At 39.8% G+C, this 26024-nt stretch overlaps 1 protein-coding gene across 1 annotated transcript in view; it reads right to left on the reverse strand.

The window, feature by feature from the left end:
• Positions 1–25507, reverse strand: part of PRKAR2A (protein kinase cAMP-dependent type II regulatory subunit alpha) — a 103838-nt gene extending 78331 nt beyond the window's left edge. Inside the window, exon 1 of the mRNA XM_037850474.1 lies at positions 25015–25507. Within this exon, the coding sequence (XP_037706402.1) occupies positions 25015–25270 (256 nt within the window). The 5' untranslated portion in view covers positions 25271–25507. The remainder of the gene's footprint in view (positions 1–25014) is intronic.
• Between the last annotated feature and the right edge of the window lie 517 nt (positions 25508–26024).

Below are 26024 nucleotides of genomic sequence, written 5' to 3' on the forward strand. Positions count from 1 at the left end.
TCAGTTGCCAAAAGATGGTTGCAACCCAAGTGCTGATCCACAGATGAATGGATAAACAAAATACATAAAATGGAGTACTTTTCAGCCATAAAAAGGAATGAAGTTCTGATACACGCAACAACATGGATAAACCTGAAGACACCATGTTGAGTGAAATAAGCCAGACATAAAAAGACAAATATTGTATGAGCTCACTTATATGAGGTAATTAGAATATGCAAATTCACAGAATCAGAAATTATAATACAGGTTACCAGGGGTAGGTGTAGGAGCGAGGAATGGGGACTTAATGCTTACTTGCTACAGAGTTTCTGTTTGGGATGATGAGAAAGTTTTGGTAAAAGACTGTTTGTTAATGGTACCACAACATTGTGAATGTAATTAACATTAACTGGATTGTATGCTTAAAAGGAGTTAAAATGGGAAAATTTAGGTATATATATTTTACCAGAATAAAAAATTTAAAAACTCCTAGAACTGTACAACCCATAGAACCCTAATGTAAATTTTGGACTATAATTAATAGTTTCTATTTTAATAAAGATACCACACTAATGCAAAATGTCAATAATAGGAAAAATTGTGTGTGAGATGGGAGAGTATGCAGGAACTCTATACTTTCTGTATGATTTTTCTGTAATCTTCAACTGCTCTAATTAAAAAAAAAATTAAACATGAAAGGAAGGAGTTTGGAGAGAGAATGGAGAGGACAGGGTAGGGAGATGGTTAGAGTATCAAATCACAGTACTATATGGAGTGAGAAATGAAATACAGGATCATCAAGGCTCATTCCAAGTGGTAGCCTAGACTCACAGCAAGGAGACCCATGTGAACCAATAATCTTTATGCTTCTGAGCAGCACTGGGGGTTCATTCTTCCCATACTCCATGAAGTGAGCTCTTAAAAACCTGATAGAAGGTAATCACAAACAAATTCACTACAATTGCACCCACAGAGCAGCATTCTCTGCCTCTGCTCCGGCAGGCTTTGGTGAGTAGAAAAGTAATTGGATGGCTCCCAGAAATGCAGCAAGCTTTTTCCTCAATGTTCTCTAATGCCACTTTCTTTAAAAAACTTTCCCTGATAAATTAAACAGCGCCTAACTTTGCTCCTCTGTAAAAAAAAAAAAAAAAAAAAAGCATGTAGTTCACCCATACATTGGAATATTACTCAGCAATAAAAAGGAATGAAGTATTAAGACATGCTACAACATGGATGAAAACCAAAAACATCATGTTAAGTGATAGAAGCCCAGCACAAAAGATGACATAGTATATGATTCCATTTATACAAAATGTCCAGAAAAGGCAAAAACTGTTGGTGGGAACAAGGAATGACTGCAAATGGGCACAAGGGGGTCTTTTGGGATGATGAAAATGTTCTCAAGTTGATTGTAGTGATGGCTGCACAACTCTGAAAATTTTCTAAAAATAAGTGAATTGTACATTTAAAAAGGGTTTGAATTATACAGCATGTAAACTATACCACAATAAAGCTTTTTAAAAAGTATTGAAAGTCCTTAGCCATGATTCACATCAATATTAAGTAAATGTAAAATGGGAAGGAAATGAAACAGAGTAAAGAGAAGAGGAAAATATATAACTTTTCCCCCAGTCATTCAACAAATATTTATTAAACACCTACTACATACTAGTCACTGAAATTAAACCGGAGAGCATAACAAACCATTTGTCCCCATGGAGCTTAATCGTGGTGCCAGACAAACAAACAAAATATAAAGAGGCAAAACTCAGTAGCAATATAATAAGAAGAAAGTAATTGTCCACATCCTTTATTCAATTAGGGTTATAGCAATCATGAACAGAAGATTTTACCACTCTATTTGAAGTCATGTGTTCTATTTAAACTTATAAAACTTAGTTCTGAAACATGCTGGTATTTTTTGTAACTCCGAGAACTGTAAACACAACTATCTTCTGCAGACAGCAAAAGTTTATCTAATCTTGTCTTAGTCGTAGTAAATTAGACACAACACTCCATCATATTAAATTACAAGGAATTAAGGGTATAATTCCGATTGGAAAAGAACAGGAAGTATCTTTTCTAGCTTCTGGACAGAGAAGAGAGAAGTCCATTTGAGCAGAGATTTTGGCAAGAGAGTCTCAAATCTTCCTTGAGACCACAAAGACTGTCCTCAATTAACTCCAATCACCAGAAAGTTATATAGCTGCTAGGAGCCATGTTAAAGGTGCTAAGTGAAGCCAGAAAAAATAAAAGGGTTAAGTGTTACTAAACATGTTAATAGTGAAGAATCACTATTATTCACAGAATAATATCCCTTATAAATTGAAATAAAAAATCCTCAACAAAATCAAATGATATTCAACAGTCACCTCCACAGACCTGCTCCTCCCAGCTCCCTACCTCAGGGGCAGTGCCACCACCCTCTCCCACCAGATAGCTTTAATTACTCCCTATGTCCTCTCAAAAACATAGACTGGTGTTCCGGTTTGCTAATGCTGCCTTTTCGCAAAACACCAGAAATGGATTGGCTTTTATAAAGGGGGTTTATTTGGCTACAAAGTTACAGTCTTAAAGCCATAAGGTGTCCAAGGAAAGTCATCAACAATTGGGCACCTTCACTGGAGGATGGCAAATGGTGTCCGGAAAACCTCTGTTAGCTGGGAAGGCATGTGGCTGGTGCCTACTCCAGAGTTCTGGTTTCAAATGACTTTCTCCCAGGACATTCCTCTCTAGGCTTCAGCTCCTCAAAAATGTCATTCTTAGTTGCTCTTGGGGCATTTGTCCTCTCTCAGCCTCTCCGGAGCAAAAGTCTGCTTTCCAAGGCCATCTCCAAAATGTCTCTGTAAGCTGAAACTCCTCTCTCAGTGTTAGAGCACTCTTCAAAGTGTCCCTCTTGGCTGTAGCGCCTCTTCAAAATGTGACTCACAGCTGCACTGAGTTCCCTCTGCCTGTCAGCTCATTTATATGGCTCCACTGATCAAGGCCCACCCTGAATAGGTGAGACCATGCCTCCATGGAAATATCTCATCAGAGTTATCACCTACAGTTGGGTGGGGCACATTTCCATGCAAATCTAATCAGCACCAAAAACATCTGCCCCACAAGACTGCATCAAAGAATATGGCTTTTTCTGGGGGACATAATACATTCAAACTGGCACAACACCTTTGAAAGGTAGTCAAGAATTTTCCTTTTAAGAATAAAAATACCAAAGGTCAGTGGCTGTACCAGTATATACCTGATACCCTGTATAAGTCAGTTTCTAGTGAATTTAATCTATGAATCAGTCATCAAGGGACTGATCATATATGGGTATATTTAAAGTGTCTAGTTTCTGGACCTGAAAAACAGAAAAACAAACCTAACTCTAGATCAGCACAATTCAAGCCACAATCATCATTCACTTATACTGTTACAATGATTTACAATGGAGACCAAAGGGGTCTTCCCACATCCAGCCTGGTTCTGCCTTAGACCAGTTCTCCACAGTGCTTACCTAGGATACAAACATGATGATGCCCCTCCCCAGCCCAGAGAAGCATTTACCAAACTCATGTGGCCACAGAACCGTATGAAGTTCATGGAACACAAGTTGGCACTCACAATACCTATTGAGCACTTGGATTACAATGGAGGAAAAAAAAAAACACCCTCAGTAATTGATGCCAAAAAATATAGTAAAACTATAAAATCAAATAAAATAGATAGCACAATTGTTGTTAATATAATTAATACACTGAATTGTATACTTAAAATGGTTAAAATGGGAAATTTTGACATATATATATGTTACCAAAGTAAAATAAAATAAAAAACAATCACAGAAATTAAGCCATTTTCATTTTCTTAACACATTTCCACGTATGTTGCAATTAAAACACAAAGTACAAGTTACAGACCAGTAATCAAAAGGAAATCACAAGCAGAGTCACAAATAGATATTTGCACACTGATGTTGATGGTGGCATTATTCACGATTTACAACAGATGGAGGTGGGCTAAGGGTACACTGATGGATGAATGGAGGGGCAAACTGTGGTGGTCATACACCAGAACATACAACAGAATATCGAGTGGCTGCAAGAAGGACTGAAATTGTGAGGCAGGTGACTAGGTGAATGAATCCTGAGGACATTATGTTGAATGAAACAATCCCAAAACGAAGGGACAAAAATTGTAAGCCTCACTAATACAAACTATAATAAGCAAATGCTGAGAACTGAATTCGAGAGCATAGGCTATCTTGGGATAGAATGGGGACAGAGATTAGGCAATTGATGGTTAAGGAGTACAGAATGCTCAATAAGACTTATTGTAAAGATGCCCAGACTGTAAGCTCTTACAGCAGTCACATCTATTCCTGAGTGTTAACTTTTATTTCTAAATTCTGAGATGCTGAGTTCTTTGTGTATAACCTGGTAGTTCCCTCGAAATTTGTGTATCCGAGACTCAGAGTTAGAGTTCTGCAGCAATGGAAGTCAGCATTACTCCATACAGCAACCGTTAAAGAAGCTGGAAAAGAGATCAGACTACAATTAGAGATATGAATGAAACTGACTTTGTTAGGACTAAGGAAAATTAGAATACAGGGTAAAGGATGATACTGACTGTTTTTTAAAACTTAAACTTCTGTGAAAGACCAAAGGAAGAGAGGTTTATTTGGTAAAATATTTACGTTTTCTGTAGCACACTAATTAACCTGTCTGGTCAGTTTATTTAAACAATGTATAATTACATGGAACCTAGAATAGGGAATAGATCTTGTTATTCTCTACAGGCTAATGTAATGCCGCAATATACTCCAGAATATCGTGGGCAGAAAATAAAGTATGTGCAAAGTCCCCTTGAGGGAATGGCGAAAAATGTGGAACTATTAAACTTCCTCACCTGGGGAATTCCTGCTATTCTGTTAAGCAATAGGAGCTCCCAATTTAAAAAGCCAAGCCCTCGATCTAGAGGCTTGCCCTTATGAAACTTATCTCTCCAATGGTGAAGCTAAGCCTACTTAAAACTATGCCCAAGAGTCACCCCCAGAGAACCTCTTTGGTTGTACAGATGGGGCCTGTTATCTCTAAGCCAACTCTGCAAATAAACTCACCAACCTCCCCTCTATGTAGGACATGACTCCCAGGGATGAGCCTGGCCCTTGCATCATGGGATTGAGAATGCCTTCTTGAATGAAAGGGGGAAAAGAAATGAAACAAAATAAAAGTTTCAGTGGCTAAGAGATTTCAAATAGACTTGAGAGGTCATTCTGGAGGTTATTCTTATGCATATATAGATATTCTTTTAAGTTTCTAGTGTATTAGAATAGCTAGAAGAAATACCTGAAACTGTAGTAACCTTGATTCTTGATGATGACTGTATAACTATATAGCTTTTATCATGTGACCGTGTGATTGTGAAAACCTTGTGACTGACACTCCTTTTATCCAGTGTATGGGCAGAGGGGTAATAAAATAAGGACAAATAAATAAATAATGGGGGGGTGCGCCAGTTTGAAACTGTTATGGACCCCAGAAAAGCCATGATTATTTAACCCAACCTTGTTGGGCGGAACCTCTTGATTGAGTGCTTCGACGGAGATATGACTCACCCAACTGTGGGTAATATCTTTGATTAAATTATTTTCATGGAGGTATGGACCATGACTATTCAGGTTGGGTCTTGACTGGTTCCCTGGATTATTAAGAGAACTCAAGAGTCAAAATAGATGCTTGCTGACATTTGGAGACCCTTGGAATGCAGACAGAAGGATATTCGGAGATGCCAAGTTAAGAGATGAAGCCCAGAGTTTGCCCCAGAGAAGCTAAGAGTGAACCTTAAGATGCTTAGAGAGAAACGCCCTGGGAAAAAGAAGCAAGGATGCACAGGAGCTGAGAGAGGGGGGAGTGAAGACAGAAGCCCAGAGACATTTCGGAGAAAGCCATTTTGAAACACAGCCCAGGAGCAAAAGACAAGAAGATGCCAGTCACATGCCTTCCCAGCTGACAGAGGCAATCCAGACGCCACTGGCCATTCTCTAGTAAAGGAATCCTCTTGTTGATGCCTTAGTCTGGACACTTACATGGCCTTAGAACTATAACTTTGAAACCTAATAAGTCCCCCTTATAAAAGCCAGTGAAGAAGCGGGACAAGAGGGCAGAGTGGTGAGGTGTGGAATCTAGTTACTTCTCTAGGGCAGCTAGTAAATAGCCAAGAATTGTCTGGAACAGCCGTGTTTTGGGGGACTTCTGTGCCGGTCATTCATTGCACACCAATGTGGAACAGATGGAATGGCTGAGATCACAATGAAAAACTGTAAAAGTTTCCCTGGCCAGGGGGCTCGCACCCCTCCCCACAAGGCACTGCAGACTGTCTTGGAGGTGGTTTCCCAAGGGAAAAAGAAACAATCTGTGATGGGAGCAAGGAGGGGGGCTCAACCCAGCCCTAACTTCAGAATTAACAAATTCAGACAGCTGAATAAAAACTCCAAGCACAGATAAACCAGGAGCAAGCACAAAAGGAATCCTAGAGGAATCTGTCAGGCAGAGAGAAGGCGGGGCTGACATCCACAACAGAAAAAACAGAGACTTTTGGATTTGGAGGTGTTCAGAATACTGGAAAAGGGCTGGGCTCCAATAAAAGGGGAGGGGCACATGGAAACAGGTACCAATTAGGGCTCTGGCTTCCAAATCTGGGGAGCTGGGGTCCGGCTCTGAAAAGGGTTTTTTTCTTTTTTTTCTTTTTTTCCCTCTTTTCCTTTCTTGCTTTCCAACTCTTTATCTTTTTACTTTTCAATAGCCCATCAGTGCTCCTGCTTCAGCACTGCCTTGGGAAAGGGTGGATTTAAGAATTAAAGCTGTCTGAGAGTCACTGTTCAGGTGAGAGAGATAATAGCCTAAAGGGCTTATCTTAAAGTAGCCCATACTGGGACTGACAAAACTTGGGGGCTGGGAAAAGGCCTTGAAAAGGGATTTTTTTTTTCTTTTCTTTTCTTTTGAAATAACTATTCCAAGTAGCTCATTACAGAAAGCCTCAGATATTTGCAAGTGGCCACTGGACCTGACCAGGCAAGGGCAGAGCTAAAATAGGTCTGAGAGGCAAAGCAATGAGTCTAGTGGGGGAGACAACTCCCTAAAGGGCATAATGTCCCCAGGAAAAGAGGCAGCAGGGCCCAGCTCAATTGGTGGCCCCCCTTCAGAGAACTCAGGCCCCAGGGGCTGGAAAACAGAAACCAGCTTGAGTCAGCCATGCCCCTGGCAGGGACAGGGTCAGTAAAGAATTAAAGTGACAACTCTTTACACTGGTGGGGAGCCACAGGCATACAAGCACCACCTCTCCTGGACAGGATAGGAAAACCACATAGTCTAGAGGTTTCACAGGAGGGTCTCACAACCTGTGGGGTCTCATTTTCAGGGAAACTCCATACCCTCCTCCTGAGACCTGGGCCTATCTGGACTGGGAAAATCTGATTGGGGTCAATCATATCTGAGGAGACCCTCTCAGAAAAAGGTTACACAGAGGCAGAGCAAGAACCAGAAAAACAAGAGGTGAAAAAATTCTGATCAACTATACAGAAGCTATGTTAGTGGTCTAGAATAAATGGAACTGAATGCCAAAGGATAGAGAACAAAGCCGATCAACAAAAAAACCCTAGGTAAAAGAGTGAAAATGAGCTCCAGAATAAACTGAACAAGAAAATCAAATGCCTAGACAGCTAAAAATAATGAACCATACTAGGAAACAACAAAAATACGGACTAGCCAAAGGAACAAACTAACACTTCAACTGAGATACACAACTTGAAACAACTAATTAATAATCAAACAAATCTCAATCAAATAAAAAATCAAATCAACGAGCTGAGGAAAGACACAGCATAAGAAATGAAGAATATAAAGAAGACACTGGGGTGCATGGAAGGATCTAAGATAGCGGCACAGAGAGGAGTGGAAGCTAAGTAGTCACCCTGGAACAACTTAAAAAAAAACAGAAGCAACTAGTAAATAATCCAGAATAACTGCAGGGGGACAGATGTGACCGTCCACTCATCATACACCAACCTGAATTGGGAGGAATGCCCGAGATCACAGCATAAAATCTGTAAGTAAGAACTGCAGATCCAAATCGGGAGACCCCTCCTCCACAGCCAGAGCTACAAAGCCTCATGGTGCCAGAGAGAAGCTTTCTCTCAGTGAGCGAATATAGCTCAGCTGAGCTCCAACTGGGGTTTTAATTAGCGAGTGGGAACTGCTCACTATGAGGTACGCATCCCCAACAAGTAGACAGAGGCTTTGGGTGATGACTGACCTTGGAGAACCAGAGGGTAGCCTCGGACTAGCTCTGTTCCTTTTCTGACTCAGTGGAGAAAGCCTCAGCCATTTTCAGTTCCCAGTTCTGTGACCCAGACAGGGGTGTGGCACAGGCAGAGAGAGACCATTGAAATGCTAATGACCTCCCCCTAGGGCATCTATCTTCTCTAAGAGGAAAGGGGTGGGGTCCAGTTCTACTACCTGCCTTTCATTCAGAACTTACACCAGTCAAGAATTATAGGCTAATCTTTGCATCAGGCAGAGAGCGCCCCTGCAGGGCCCGGCAGCCCAGGGCTTCCCTTGAGGGACGACGCGCACTAGTGACGTAGCACAGCCTTCCCTCAGCAGAGGTCCTGGAAGATCACAGCTGAGAAGGGGGGACTGCTTGGAAAATCCAGGGATGCTACATCAATGCCGGTGGTTTGTGGGTCAGTGATAGAGAAAAGCTGGGGCAAAACTGAAACAAAGGCTTAGACTCTTGCAACAGCCTTGAATCTCTGGGAACACCTGGGAAGTTTGACTATTAAAGTGGCCCTGCCTCTGTAACCACCCAGACACATGCACCATGTTCAGGGCGGACAGCTCCAACAACAAATCCAAACTGAGTTCACCAACCGAACCCCACAAAAATCATTTCCCCACACAACACAGAGACAGAGTTGGGGAGAACTGACTTGAGGGGTATAGGTGACTCGCAGATGCCATCTGCTGGTTAACTGGAGAAAGTGTAAGCCACCAACTTGTATTTCTGAAAAATTAGATTGGTATTTTTTTTTTTTTACAACTTGAAAGAACCCTATCAAGCAAAGCAAATGCCAAGAGGCCAAAACAACAGAAAATCTTAATGTATATGATGAAACCAGACGATATGGAGAACCCGATCCCAAACATCCAATTCAAAATATCAGAAGAGACACAGTACTTGGCACAATTAATCAAACAATCACAATCAAGAAACGAAAACATGGCAAAGGATATAAAAGACATGAAGAAGACAATGGAACAGGATAAAAGGGACATAAAGAAGACCCTAGAAGAGCATAAAGAAGACATTGCAAGAGTAAATAAAAAGTAGAAGATCTTATGGAAATAAAAGAAATTGTAGGCCAAATTAAAAAGACTCTGGATACTCATAATACAAAATTAGAGGAAGTTGAACAACGACTCAGTGTCCTAGAGGTTCACAGAACAGAAAATGAAAGAACAAAAGAAAGAATGGAGAAAAAAATCGAAAAAATTGAAAAGGATCTCAGGGATACAACAGATAAAATAAAATATTATTGGTGTCCCAGAAGGGGAAGAGAAGGGTAAAGGTCTAGAAAGAGTATTCAAAGAAATTGTTGGGGAAAACTTCCCGAACCTTCTATACAATATAAATACACAAAGCATAAATGCCCAGTGAACTCCTAATAGAATAAATCCAAATAAACCCACTCCGAGACATATTCTGATCAGACTCTCAAATACTGAAGAGAAGGAGCAAGTTCTGAAAGCAGCAAGAGAAAAGCAATTCACCACATACAAAGGAAACAACATGAGACTAAGTTGTGACTACTCAGCAGCCATCATGGAGGCGAGAAGGCAGTGGCATGACATATTTAAAACTCAGAGAGAGAAAAATTTCCAACCAAGAATACTTTATCCAGAAAAAGTCTCCTTCAAATTTGAGGGAGAGCTTAAATTTTTCACAAACAAATGCTGAGAGAGTTTGCCAGTAAAAGACCTGCCCTACTTCAGATACTAAAAGGAGCCCTACCGACAAAGAAACAAAGAAAGGAGACAGAGACACAGAGAATTTTAACAGACATATATAGAATCTCACATCCCAAATCACCAGGACACTCATTTTTCTCTAGTGATCACGGATCTTTCTCCAAGATGGACCATATGCTGGGACATAAAACAAGCCTCAATAAATTAAAAAAAACAACAACAATTGAACATATTCAAAGCACAATCTCTGACAACAATGGAATACAAATAGAAGTCAATAATTCTTGAATTGTAACTCCACTATTTACTTCCTACATGATATAAAATACACAAACTCTAATGACAAATCAGTGGTTTTGAACTCAATGTAAAATATGTAATTTTTGACAAGAACTATATAAAGGTGGGGGAATGGAGGAGTATAGGCACATAGTTTATGTGTCCTATTGAAGTTAAGTTGGTATCAAAGAAAAACAAGATTGTTATGGATTTAAGAGTATAATTTTAAGACCCATGGTAAACACAAAGAAATTATCAGATAATATGATGATAGAGATGAAAAGTAGAGTATGGGTTAAGAGAAATGGGGGAAGGGGCAATGGGGAGTTAAGAAATGAGTGTAGGGTTGCTGTTTGAGGTGAAGGGAAATTTCTAGTAATGGATGGTGGGAAGGTGATAGCATTACAACATTCTAAATGTGATTAATCCCACTAATGGAAGGCTAGGGAGGGGGTGGAATGGGAAGATTTAGGTTGCATATATGTTTCCACAATTGAGGGAAAAAAAAAAAAAAACAGTCTAAATAGATGACAATTGAATGCCAAGGATGACCCTGGATGGGATCTGAGGATGGATGACAGGAGGCTCAAAGGGACACAGTTGAGACATAAGGAAATATAGAATGTAAGCTTTGTATCATTGTTGACTCTCTTGTACTTCTTAGTTGTGCTTAATGGGATTACATAAAAGAATGTTTTTGTTCATGGGAAGTGTATATGTGAATTATAGTGTTTGTTCAAGGATATGTGCAGCTAGCTCTCATATGTTCAGAAGACAGAGCAATAGATGACGGATGATAGATAGGGAGAGAGAGAGAGGGAGGGAGGGAGGGAAAGAAATAGTGGTGTGACAACATGTGAAAGTCAGTGGATCGGGGTATCAGGGGGGGGTGTCAGGGAATGCTGGAGTTCTGTGTATGGGGTTTGTATTGTTTTTGCAACTGTTCCTATAATTTTGAATTTATTTCAAAATAAAATGTAAAAAAAAAAAAAAAGAAGAAGCCATTGGGCAAACATAAGGAGGAGCTTGGAAGTTCAAAAAAAAAAAAAAAAAAAAAAAAAAAACCCAAAACAAATGGCAGAACTTATGGGAAAGAGAGGCAAAATAGAAGAGATGAAAAATACAATGGAGGCTTACAACACCAGATTTGAAGAGGAAGAAGAAAGGATAAGTGAACTAGAAGACAGGACATCTGAAATCCTATACACAAAGGAACAGATAGGGAAAAGAATGGAAAAATATGAGCAGGGCCTTAGGGAAATGAATGACAACATGAAGCACACGAATATACACGTTATGGGTGTCCCAGAAGAAGAGAAGGGGAAAGGGGCAGACAGAATAACAGAAGAAATAATCACTGAAAATCTCCCAAATCTTATGAAAATTTCCCAACTCTTAATTATATCTTAATTTTAAGACATAAAATTACAGATTCAAGAAGTACACTGAACCCCAAACTGAACAGATCCCAAAAGACCTACTCGAAGAAACTTACTGATCAGACTGTCCAGTGTCAAAGACAAAGAGAGAATTCTGAAAGCAGCAAGAGAAAAGCGATCCATCACATACAAGGGAAGCTCAATAAGACTATGTACAGATTTCTCTGCAGAAACCATGGAGGCGAGAAGGCAGTAGTACGATATATTTAAGATACTGAAAGAGAAAAACTGCCAACCAAGAATTCTGTATCTGGCAAAACTGTCTTTCAAAAATGAGGGAGAGACTAAAATATTTTCAGTCAGACAGACACTGAGAGAGTTTGTGAATAAGAGAAATGAAGACTATCAGGAAGGGTAAAAGGAGGGAGAGAAAAAAATAAGATATGACATATAAAATCCTAAAGACAAAATGGTAGAAGAAACTACTGCCCTTACAGTAATAACACTAAATGCTAATGGATTAAACTCCCCAATAAAAAAACATAGACTGACAGAATGGATTAAAAAACAGGACCCATCTATATGCTATCTACAAGAAACTCATTTTAACCACAAGGACAAAAATAGGCTGAAAGTGAAGGGTTGGAAAAAGATATTTCATGCAAACAACAACTAGAAAAAAAATCAGGAGTAGCTATATTAATATGAGACAAATTAGACTTCAATTATAAAACAATTAACAGAAACAAGGACACTGTATATTAATAAAAGGGACAATTCATCAAGACAACATAACAATCATAAATATTTAGGCACCGAGCCAGAGTGCCCCAAAATATATGAGTCAAACACTGACAACAATGAATGGAGAAGTAGATACTCCACAAAAGCCAATCCATTTCTGGTATTTTGCATAATGGCAGCATTAGCAAACCAGAACAGGGGGGATAAGGTGTAAGGGATATTTTGGGTGTTCTTTTTTATTTCTTTTTTAAGTTAATTATTTTTTTGGAGTAATGAAAATGTTCTAAAATTGATTGTGGTAATGAATATACAACTATATGATGATACTGTGAAGCATTAATTGTATACCTTTGATGGATTATATGGTGTGTGAATATACCTCAATAAAATTGCATTTTAAAAAAAGGAACTCATATATCATGCTGTGTTTAAATGCATTTATCAATATGCAGACTGAAAGTCACACTTGTGTCCATGCCACCCAGGGATTCTTAACTTTTAGAATTATATAAACGTGTCTAGGATGTCTTTTATCTATTTGTAAAATACATTTTACAAGAAAAATTACTCAACTGTGGCTTTAAAAAAAAAAAATCCTTTATCTATCACACGTTGACATTCTCTAGCTACAGCCCAGTGCAGGATAACCTAGGAACTTGTTAAATGCACAGTGTCTCACAAATGCTCTCCAGGTCAGGTTGTTCAATGAAAAGTGCAATAGTACACTCCCTGTTATTTAAGAAAGGGGGGACAGGATTGAAATGGAGAACACTGAGTGTGTGTATTTATTTATTTGGGAAGTTTATTATTTAAAAAAGATAGTTAAATGGCACTGTTTCTTAATTTTGACTGCCCATAAGAATCACCTAGAAACTTGCAAAAGAAAATAATTACTGAGGCTTGGGTCTCACTCTCACTATCTCCCAAATTCAGAATCAATGGCTTGGATATTGGGTTTGAGTATCAGCATTTTTTAAAAGTTCCCAAATGAATTTTCTGGGTAGTCAAGGCTGAAAACCATTGCTACAGGGGTGACAGGGAACTGGGTGAAGGGGAGTAGAAGCCAGACTTCTCGAATATACCTTGTTTTGTAGATTTGACTTCAGAACTATGTAAATATTTTATACAATTATAAAATTTTTAAAAAGCAATCCCTAAAACAAAGAAAATTAAGCAAATAAACCTAACTGTATATTAAATTGGGAGGAGAACCACACAGAGAAGAACTATTTTATGTGAATTTAACTTGACATCCTAGTAAGGTATACCCTAAAGATAAAAAGAATTCAAGAAAATGTTAAACTGCTTTTAGAAATCACACTGCTAGTATTACAATTCAGAGATTGTTATGTGTGCATTATGGATAAAGTAAAAGGGTAATTATGTTAGTGTTAACAAGCACTGGGATTTTTTGGCACTGAAGAAAGCATATACGTTAAGTTAAGTAAAAGCACTGTAGCCCTGAATTTGAATTGGAAAAACAACTAGCCCCAGAAGCAATCAGCACATCTAGCATCCAGTCTATGGTCTCTACCATTTCTGCCTAAAAGAAAATAGGGCTCCTGGAAGAAACTGCTGATTCCAGGTCTAGAACATGACTGGAAAATCTCCTACCAGAAATCAAGGAAGCTATAGAAGACTACTAGGGTCATGTCAAAAGGAATCAAGAAGCAACTTTAAGAGATTCCCACTGGACAAAGGATTTGTTCAAAGAACAAAATAGCAATGGGGTGAAACATGAAATATGGCTAAATTCTTGGGTTCATACTGATATTTAAAAAAAAAAAAATTGGTCACCTTTGAAAGATACTAAGGAATCAACTTATTAATCCGAAAATAAGTAAATAAAAAGAAAATCTCAAGCATTTATCCTGTCTTTCCTGAACAAACTATACAGTAGGATAACCTGAGAGCGGAAGTTTTTCTTTAAAGTATTCCAGCTTATGCATAAGGAAGGAATGATAGAATTAGAACATTGCCATTTGCAATCCGGAGTGAATTAATGGATCTAGTTCAGGCAATGATCAACCTGACTGTAAGCATCATAAACGAAAAGATTAGCCCTATGAGCCTCCGAATGGAAAACACATCAACAGCTTTGAAATAAATTTAGAGGGAAAAAAAAAAAAACCTGAATCTGATCAAGCCTGGAGAGCACTGTTCTCAAACTTCAGAGTGCATCCAGAATCACCTGGAGGGCTAGCTAAAACAGAGATTGCAGGGTCTCACCCTCAGAGTTTGATTGAATAAGTCTGGGGTGGGGCCAAGAATTTGTTTTTCTATCAAGTTTCCCCAGGTGATTCCATTGCTGCTGATCCCGAAACCTTATTTGAGAGCCACTGCTATAGAGTTATCAAGTTAGAGGAAAAACGGGACAGGAGAACTTTGATGCAAGCATCATGGGGATGCAAAAAGCAAGCTCTAGAATGTGGAAAATTCTACAAAATAAACTGGCTTTCTTCTACAAATGAGCTTCAAAGGTAAAAGAGAGAGATGGGTAGAGATCCTATAGATTGAAAGAGACTTAAGAGATACAGCAACCTTATTTGGAGATGTGTGGAGAAATGTGAACACAGATTGGATATTTGATACTAAGGAATTATTTTTAATTATTTTACAAGTACTAAAAGTTTTGCATATAATTTTAAAAAGTCTTTAGATAAATAAGCAGAAATACTTAGGGGTAAAATTATTTCTGGGACTTTTTAAGTAATGGGGAGGGGTGTAGTCTGAGTAGGAATGACTAATGTGCTAGAGCCAGCTCACACCAGCTGGAGAGAACTGCTTCTGAGAATCCTTCCCCAAATCTGTGTTTAGTGACATCATGTTGGTAATGTGAAACCAGCCATAGTGAGAGCATTTACCCCAGGGAAATCAGAAAATGCTATAAATCGGAATCAGAAAATGCTATAAATCGGAGCCATTTTGTTAAACATTTACTATCATATCACGAGCAAGGAGTTAATAATTGAAGATGGACGATTGGTAGAAGGAAGTTAATTATACTACTCTTTTTATTATTGTCAATGTTTGACATTTTCCATTTTAAAAACAAGTAGGGAAAAAACCAGCATGCCTGGGAGTGGGGGACTATCAGACAGGATGATTCTGATACAACCCATCCTGCAAAGCAATGCCGTAGCAGATACATCCAGCAAACAAAGCCACTTATTCTGAAACCACTGTCATTTGCCACCTCTCCTTCCCCCACATACACACTAGTAGGTTTGACATCTCTCTGTTCCTGAAGTTCCCTCCAAAGACCCATTTCCACCCTACCCCCTTAGTCCTCTAAAACTCAGAAGACAGCTCCATGAATACTCTGACCATTTTTTTTAATTTTAAAGAGCCATACACACAATTTTATACTAGATGGGAAAAAATTATATTAGAAAAACTTATTGTGAATGTATGATATACAAGAGCAATCCCAGCAGGCTACATGTTTAAAAGACCAAAAAACAGCTATTCCAAATGTGGTATATACATACGATGGAATATTGCTCAGCAGTAAGAAGGAATGAAGTACCGAAGCATGCGACAACATGGAAGAACCTTGAGGACATAATGCTGAGTGAAATAATTCAGACACAAAAGGACAAATATTGTTTTATTTCACTAATATGAAATAATCAGAATATGTAAACAGCCATAAAATTTAGAATACAAGTTACCAAGAGATAGAATGAGGCTAGAGAATGGGGAGTGGTTGCCCAGTATATACAGAATTTTTAACTAGGTTGAACTTAAACATTTGGAAATGGATAGAGATGACAACAACACATTACTGGAAATATAACAGTGCTGACCTGCCTGTGAATGTGGTTGAAAGGGGTTGTTTAGAGTCACGTATGTCACCAGAGGAAAGCAAGAGGTTAAAATATGGGAATGTATAACACAGTGAACCTTGTGGTGGATGACATCTGTGATTAACACTACAAATATAAACAAGTTCCTTCATGAACCAGAACACATGTATGACACTTTTACAAAGAGTTAATAATTGAATGGTATATGGGAAAAAATGTACCTATTGCAAACTACAGACTATTGTTAACAGTAGTATCATAATACTCTTTCATTGATAAATGTACCACACCAAAAACAGGGGTCAACTATGAGGGGAGGGAATACGGGGTTTGGGGTGTTTTGGGTTTTCTTTTTTATTTCTATCTGTTATTTTTCTTTTTGAGTAATGAAAACATTTAAAACTGATTGTGGTGATGACTGCACAACTATGGGATGATACTGTGCACCACTGATTGTATGGACTAAATGGTGTGTGAATGTATCTCAATAAAGTTTGCATAAAAACACTATTCCAATAGCTATTTTCATTCCTATAACCACATAACCTAAAATCATTATAAAAGAATTCTTAATGAAATTTTTGGGTGTTCCGTGTTATAATTGTTTAAAATTGATAGTGGTGATGATTGTACAACTAAGTGAAGTTAATGTGAGACAGTCATTGTTCATCTTGGACAGAATATATGTTAGAATTAGGAACCCCCTGCTTAATAGGACAAGCCTTTGATCTTGAGGCTTGCTCTTGTGAAACGTATGGCTGTAAAACGGAGGTTAAGCCTATCTATACTTATGCCTAAGTGTCACCTCCAGAGAACCTCTTTAGCTGCTCAGATGTGGCCTGTTTCTCTCTAAACCCAACTCTGCAAATAAATTCATTAACCTCCCCCCTTCATGGGACATGTCTCCCAGGAGAGTAAACCTCCCTGGTGACATGGGACACAACTCCCAGGAATGAACCTGGTCCTGGCATCGAAGGATTGAAAATGCCTTCTTGACCAAAAGGGGGAAAAGAAAGATAACAAAATAAGGTTACAGTGGCTAAGATATTTCAAACAGAGGGGCTATCATGGAGGTTACTCTTATGCAAGTTCCAGCTAGATATCCCAAATGGCCACAGTATGCCAAGCCCTAACCAACAGTAGTCCTGAAATACCTAGGTCCCTATCTGAGACCCTATAAAAGTTTCACTAAGTTTATTTTTCAGAAACTTAAATTCTCCAGAGTGTTCCTATGCCAGATAAGTCCCAATATGCCATAGATAAGTCCTATGCCAGATAAGACGCAATAGCGTCTTCAAGAACATTGACTAGATGTTCCCCCAACAACACAAACAAGTTAGGGTGGTCACTGCCTAGACATTCCTGAATATTAGGAAAACAATTAAACTAAAGGAAGGGGTAGCAACAAACAACATAGAATTTAACAAAGTATTATGAATAATGAATCTCTAGATAATTTTATTTTTCTTAATTGCTAGGGTATTAGAATAGCTAGAAGGAAAGAATGGAAATGGTGGAACTGTAACCCATAACATTCTTTGAGATCTACTATATAGCTACTCATTGGGTTGTACTTTGAAAGTTATCACCATTCTGTGTACATGTTATATTTTACAATAAGGAAATAACTGAAACTGTAACCCACAACATCTCTTGAAATTACCTATATGACTACTTGCTAAATTATACTTTGAAAGTTTCACCTTTCTGTATATATATTTCACAATAAGGAAATAAACAAAATTGTGGAACTGTAACCCATAACATTCTTTGAAATTTGCTAACTACTTGCTAAATCCTACTTTGAAAGTTATCACTGCTCTGTATATATGTTATATTTCACAATAAAAATGTAAAAAAAAAACTCTTTTAATGAGCAAAATATTTCCCCTATTATGTTCCTTCAAGTTGCTTTATTTGAGGCCCTGATCCATTTTTACTGAGTAATATCTAATCTTGAAATGATTTCTCACCCTTCAAGAGAGGTGTAAACTAAGGCCATTTTGTATCAATTCATTGATTCTCACATGGGCAAGTATACCTGTTATGATGGTTAGATTCATATGTCAACTTGGCCAGGTAATGTGGCCAGGTTTTTTGTCAAGCAAGCACTGGCCTAACCCTTACTGCAAGGATATTTGTGGCTGCTTAATAAACCAGAAGGCTGGTTTATTAAACATCAGTCAACTGATTCCAGTTTGCAATGACACTTTCAATACTTCTGTTTAAGGCCTCATCAGAAGTATCTTTAGAGTCTATATTTCCACAAACAGTCTCTTCAAAGCAGTTTAGGTCTTTTCTATCAAGCTCCTCACAATTCTTCCAGAATTTTCCTCTTATCCATTTAAAAAGTTCCAAAATGTTTGGTATTTGCAATCTCAGCAGCACCCCACTCCTGGTACCAAAATCTGTTCCGTTTTCTAATGCTGCCTTTTTGCAAAACACCAGAAATGGATTGGTTTTATAAAGGAGGTTTATTTGGTTACAAAGTTACAGTCCTAAGGCCATAAAGTGTCCAAGATAAGTCATCAACAATTGGGTACCTTTACTGAAGGATGGCCAATGGTGTATGGAAAACCTCTGGTAGCTGGGAAGGCACGTGGCTTGTATCTGTTCCAAAGTTCTGGTTTCAAAATGGCTTTCTCCCAGGACATTCCTCTCTAGGCTGCAGTTCCTCAAAAATGTCACTCTTAGTTGTTCTTGGGGTGTTTGTCCTCTCTTAGCTTCTCCGGAAGAAGAGTCTGCTTTCAACGGTCGTCTTCAAACAGTCTCTCATCTGCAGCTACTCTCTCAGCTTCTGTGCATTCTTCAAATTGTCCCTTTTGACTGTAGCTCCTCTTCAAAATGTCACTCTCAGCTGCACTGAGTTCCTTCTGTTTGTCATCTCATTTATGTGGCTCCAGCGATTTAATTTAGATCCACCCTGAATGGGTGGGGTAATACCACCATGGAAATTATCCAATCAGAGTCATCACCCATAGTTGGGTGGGGCACATCTCCACGGAAACACTCAAAGAAGTACAGTCTAATCAACACTAATAATGTCTGCCCCCACAAAATTATATCAAATAACATGGGTTTTGGGGAACATAATACATTCAAACTGGCACAGGTACGTTCACTGGAGGATGGCCAATGGCATCTGGAAAACCTATTAGCTGTGAAGGCATGTGGCTGGCATCTGCTCCAGAGTTCTGGTTTCAAAATGGCTTCCTCTCAGGATGTTCCTCTCTAGGCTTCAGCTCCTCAAAAATGTCACTCTTAGTTGCTCTTGTGATGTCTGTCCTCTCAGGAGCAAAAGACTGCTCTTAAAGGCCGTCTCCAAAATGTCTCTGAAGTTGCAGCTCCTCTCTCGGCTCCTGGGAATTCTTTAAAGTATCTTTCTTGGCTGTAGCAAGCTCACTCCTTCTGTCTGAGCTTATATTGTGCTCTAGTAAACTAATCAAGGCCCAAGCTGAATGGGCAGGGCCACACCTCCAATGAAATTATCTAGTCAGAGTTATCACCTACAGTTGGGTGGGTCGCATCTCCATGGGAACACTCAAAGACTTACAATCTAATCAACACTAATAATGTCTGCCCCCACAAAATTATATCAAAGAACATGGGTTTTGGGGGGCATAATACATCCAAACCAGCACATCCAGGGAACCTCTTTTGTTGCTCAGAGGTGGCCTTTCTCTCTCTTAGCCCAACTCAGCAAATGAATTCATTAACCTCCCCCCGAGAGACATGACTCCCAGGGGAATGAATCTCGCTGGTGACGTGGGACATGATTCCCAGGAATGAGCCTGTCCTGGCAGAAAGGGATTGAAAATGCCTACATGACCAAAAGGCGGAAAAAAAGAAAAGTAACAAGCTGAGGTCACAGTAGCTGAGAGATCCCAACAGAGTTGAGAGGCTATCCTGAAGGTTTCTCTTATGCAAGCTCCAGCTAGACATTCCAAATGGCCATAGTATGCCATGCCCTTACCAAAAGTAGTCCCCAAATACCTAGGTCCCTGTGATTCTATAAAAGATGCACTCACTAAGTTTTATCTCTCAGAAACTTAAATCCACCAGAGTGTTCCTATACCAGACAAGTCCTAAAACCCAGAGGCTACAGCTTCTTTAAGATCAACTATCAGATGCGGCCCCCTTCCCCATACTGTTGACACCCCCTTTCAATACGAACAAGTTAGGGTGCTCACTGCCTAGACACCCTGAATATGGAGAAAGAAATTAAGTGAGGAAGGGGTAGTAATAAACAAGATAAGATTTAACAAAGGTCTATGAATACTGAAACATTATATAATTATATATTTTTTTGAGTGCTGGGGTGTTGGAATGGTTGGAAGGAGGTAAATGACATGGTGGAACTGTAGCCTATAGCATCCTTTGGGATTTGCTCTATAGCTGCTCATTGAATTGTGCCTAGAAGGTCTTCACCTTTCTGTCTATACCTTGTATTGCATAATAAAGAAAGAACTGAAACTGTGGAACTGTAAACCTAACAATTTTTGAAATTACCTATATAAACTGCTTGTTGAGCTGTACATCAAAAGTAACACCCTTCTACATGTATATTTTACAATAATGGAAATGGCTGAAGTTGTGGAACTGTGAACCATGAAATTCTTTGAGATTTGCTCTCTAACTACTTATGGAATCATACTTCGAAAGTTATCACTGCTATGCATGTATGTTAAAGTTCACAATTAAAACAATGAATAAAAAGAAAGAACCACACAAAGTTTATATTATAGAAACCTTTAAATGAATGCATTTGTTTCCCTTTCACATATTCATGGCATTCAAAACAGACAGATAAGCTAGAAAAATCAATAAATCTGTTTCAAAGAGATAATTCTCCCTTAGCTTAAACATTCACTTATTTGAGATTCAAGTGAAAGACAAGGTCTTGAATCCATTGCACAGAGAAGTAAAACCTTGATTTATGCATTTAGGTTAAATAACAAGCTAAGACAAGTAACACTTAATCTCCAGTATCTGCATATGAGATGCCCCTACTTTTTTCCCTCTGTTCTGGCTCACCCACCCATTCTAAGACCTTGCTCTATCACTTGCTACCCCTCCTCTGGCTCCTTTTTTTCTGCACGCAAACACACTAAGGGTGATTCCTGCTGCTATGGAAAACAGTCTGGCAGTTCCACAAATGGTTAAACATAGAGTTACCATATGGTCTGGCAATTCTACTCCGAGGTATATACCCCCAAAGAATTGAAAGCAGGGACTCAGACAGAGTCTGAGTTTGCACAGTAATGTTCATCACAATATTATTCACAACAGCCCAAATAGAAGCAACCAAAGTATACATCAACAGATGAATGGATAAATGAAATGTGGTATACCTATACAATGGACTATTATCCAGACGTAAAAAGAAGTGAAGTGCTGGTACATGCTACTATACGGATGAACCTTGAAGACATCTTGTTGAGTGAAATAAGCCAGACAAAAAAAGAAAAATATTATATTTCTCCTCTTATATTAAATAGTTAAAATGAGCAAATTCATAGAGACTGAAAGGAGAAGAGTGGTTTCAAGGGGTGGGGGAAGGAAGATTGGGGAGATACTGCTTAATGGACATGAGTTTCGGTTCAGATAAGGAAAACACACTGGAAATAGACAGTGGTGGGAAAGTTACACAGTACAGTCAATGTACTTAATGTACACTGTCCATTTAAAAATGGTTAAATTGATTTTTATGTAACATATATTGTATCACAATTAAAAATAATTTCTTTTTAAAAAGGAGTGAACTGCAAGAGAAACGGAAACACGTGTCCCCACAGAGATTTGTGTGTCATATCCATGGCAGCATTATTCACGATGGCCCCAAACTGGAAACTAGATAAACAAGAAGTGATCTGGCCATCCATTGGAACGCTGCTCAGCCACGAAAAGGAGCAAGCTACTGACACATGCGATACCATGCATGAAACTTACAAACATTAGGAGACGTTGCAAAAGCCAGACAGAAGAGACTGCATAATGTATGATTCCAATCATACAAAATTTCTAGAAAAGGCAAAATCACAGACTCAGAAAGCAAAATGGTGGTGGCTTGGGACTGGAGATGGAAGGAGGGACTGATGGCAAATGGGCAAGAAGGAACTTTTAACTTTGGGGGAGGTAGAAAAATTCTGATACTGGATTGTGATAATGGCTACACAATTGTGTTAATTTACTAAAACTTACCAAACCATACACTAAGAGTGGGTAAATTTTATGGTATGCAGATTATACCTCAATAAAGAGACATGGCAACTGAAAAAAAAAAAAAAAAAGGAGTGAACTGATGCGTATTACAACATGGATAAACCTTGAAAACATTAGCAAAGTGAAAGAAGCCAGGTGCAAAGGATCACATGTTATATGATTTCATTTATATTAAATGTCAGAAGAGCAAAATTATAGAGACCAGAAAGTAGATAAACGGTTGCCTAGGGTTGGGGGTAGTGTGAGAGAAGGTTGGAGGTGATGGCTAGAGAGTATAGGGTTTCTTTTTGGCATGATGAAAATGTTCTAAAATGACTACGGTAATGGTTGCACAACTCTGTGAATACACTAAAAACCACTGACTTATTCCCTTTCAATGGGTAAACTGTATGGTATGTGAATTCTATCTCATCAAAGATGTTACCAAAAAAATGATGGGGAGAACCACAAGTATAAAATATCTTAGGGTAATTACCAAAGTGAATCATGACTTTATGGTAATTACTGAAATTAATTCATCAAATATGAAACATTTATTATGTTTCAATAAAAACATAAGAATTTCTTGCTCTTATGAGGATGCAGTTCAAATAACTTATAAGTCTGAACTCTTCAGGCTTTCCCACGAGTTAAATATCCATTATAATACTTCATACCTTGGTAGACAGTTTGACATCAAAGTTTTTATTAAAACAAATTAGTAACAGCTAATAAATTATTTCTTTCCTATTTAGCATAGAGTTTATAAACTGAAATGGTGGTTAGTCATGCCAGTATATAGGACTTTACTAAGCAAAACCTCCTTACTATATTCAGTTCTAACACCACATATCCTATTTCTAACTTTTGGAAGTGTGGTTTTATTATTCTAATGTTGTCACTGGATGTGCAATGTATTTTTAATAGTGCACCTTGTGTTGATTTCTATAATTATAGCAGCACAACCACCTAAGAGGAATAACCAAAAATAAATACCAATAAAACAGAGCACAGTGTTACAAAGATTTTAAGTCAACTCAATTTTGAAAAAGATATCAAAGATGAGAAAGAATGAAGACATGATACAAAAACTTTGAAACTTTTATTCATCAGAGGCCAATTTCTAAAATATTCCTATGAACTACTGTGTTGTGCAAATAAAAGCCATGGCAAAATGGGCACAGCTTTGTGATTTATAGAGAATAACTGTGGGGAAAAACACAAAAACCCAGAAGTCATCCTGAGATAAAGCTTTTGAAAAACATTTATCCCTGGGAGATTGCTGTCCCAGTTCCCCTTTTAAAGACCAGTAAATCTGACATGAAACAGGTTTAACAACTCGTCTAAGACCATAAAAGCAAACCTGTGGCAAAAATTTGGAAAAAAAACAATTTCCGATTTCCAGGTTTATGATTAAAAACCCATAATGTCTTACGCAATAAGTCAAGGGAAACACAGAAGAATAATTTCCACTCTTTTAGCATGAATAAACTTACGGACTGTTGTCCAGCACACAGAAGTTACAATTTCCCACAGAAATGACCGTTAATTAACTCCTTGCTAACAGTAGCTGCAATGTAGGACCAGGACAGAGTCAACTAAGTAGTAGCTTTTCAGTGTGATCTAATAACTCTAAGGCTCTAACTTTGTCTCTCAAATGTTTTAACAGTTTTGTTAAATTTTGGCTGTGTAAAAGCAGAATGGTTCTATTGTTATATTGATAAAGCCTATACTGAAACAACCAAGGAAAGTGGAATTGCTTCTTAACATTCTTGCTTAAACCATTTGTAGAAAATATTACTTTTCTTCTTTTCATTCAACCCACACACTAAACAAGATTTGTACTGTTCACCTTCACCAAACTGGATTCAATTATTTTAGCCAAATTAAAAATATAATAATAAAGGAGATTCTCAGCGTCCATATTTTAAGAAAATACACACTCAATTATGCAGGGGTGAAATGACCTGCCTGGGAATTTTTAAAAATATGTCAGCAAAGGTAAAAAAGAAAAAGGTATAGCTGAAACATTTGTGACAAATACTGACAACTGTTGAATCTGGGTGCAGGGTTCATGTCACCTTTTCTCTCTGTGCTGAACGTTTTTCGTAACTTTTTAAAAAAATGAATTAATTCCAAAGTTACTGTCCTGAAAATGAAGCATGAGTCACTGAGTGTTAATACTCTTGTCTTCGGAACGAAACGAAGCGAACGATCCCCCCAAAAAAAGGTGAGGATCCTCAGACGAGGCCGACGTGGGCTCCTACTCACCCCCCCCACACACACGCCCCCCAGCGCCACGCGACCACCCAGTCCAAAAGCGCGCACGTTTCGTTCCCGGTTGATCTGGCAAATCATTCCATACACTCCTCGAATAGGAGAACCGCTGGTTTGGAAGTGGCGCACGCGGGGATCACGCCGGAGGCTCCGGGAAATCCAAGAAACTCCGCTCGAGAGCGCCCAGATACCGGTCCAGGGCTGTCGGCTCGGACCCGGTGCGACACCCGGCCACAGCGGCCCCTAGAGCTCTAGCGACCGCTAAGCAGTCCCTCGGCCCCTCCACCGCGAACCCCGGGTCCCCAGCGAACCTCGGCCCCACCCTCCGCCTACCGTCCAAGTCCTCGTCCTCGTCCTCCTCAGTGTCGGCGTCCGCGTTGGCGTCGGCGACGGGATAAGGCTCTGGCTCGTGGCGGCCGAAAGGAGGGGCGGCGGCGGGCGGGACAGAGATCAAGGCGCGGGCCTCGCGCAGGCGGGTGAAGTAGTCTACCGCGAAGTCGACGAGGTCAGGCGGCTGCTGCCGCAGCACCGCCACCGTGTAGCCCTGCAGTAGCTCAGTGAGCCCGGGCGGGATCTGAATGTGGCTCATGCCGACGGCGGCGCGGAGACTGGCGGATACGGGCCGCCAGCGGCCAGTGTCTCCCGCACTTCTTCCCGCCGGCCCCTAACCCGGCGGCCGCGCGGTAATCTGAAGCGCGGCCCCAATCCGGCCTTACTTGCGCGGCGCTTAGGCCGGGTCTGCGTTTCCGGGCCGCGCGACCCTGCGTTACTTCGGCCAGCTAGCGCCGCCGCCGCTGTCACTGGACCGCCGCGGCTGCCGCGGGGACAGACGGGCGGGCGGGACGGGCGGGGCAGGCGCCCGCCTTGTGACGCAGCCTGGCCGCGGGCGTGCGCGCCCCCGCCGAGCGCCAGCCCGCAGTGCGCGTGCGCCGCCCACCCGTCTTGGGCCGTCGGGGATCGCTGCGGGGATAGGGCTCAGGCTGACTCCTCTCCCTTCAGGCGCGCGACCCTCGAAGGAAGAAATGAATGGTCGACCGGTGAGGCAGGGTTCTGGTTAACGCCTCTCACCTGCTCATAAAACCTTTCATTTATTCTTTCCGAACACTCTGAGTGCCTTCTGTTTTCTGGCACTTACTTGGACCCAGGGGTATCGCCAAGAACCAAATGCTAGGACACGCACAACCACCTCAGTGTGATTCTGGCTTTGGTGGAGATTAAGAAGGCCCATGTTAGGTGGTGACAGTCAAGCTGACCCCGAGGCCTGGTAGAATCTGGCCAGGGGAAGATCTGGAGGAAAGTTATCTGCGTACAGAGGACAGCCAGAAAAAGGCCTGGCTTAGTCA

Source organism: Choloepus didactylus, chromosome 1 (assembly GCF_015220235.1).
Source record: "Choloepus didactylus isolate mChoDid1 chromosome 1, mChoDid1.pri, whole genome shotgun sequence".
Lineage (NCBI taxonomy): Eukaryota > Metazoa > Chordata > Mammalia > Pilosa > Megalonychidae > Choloepus > Choloepus didactylus.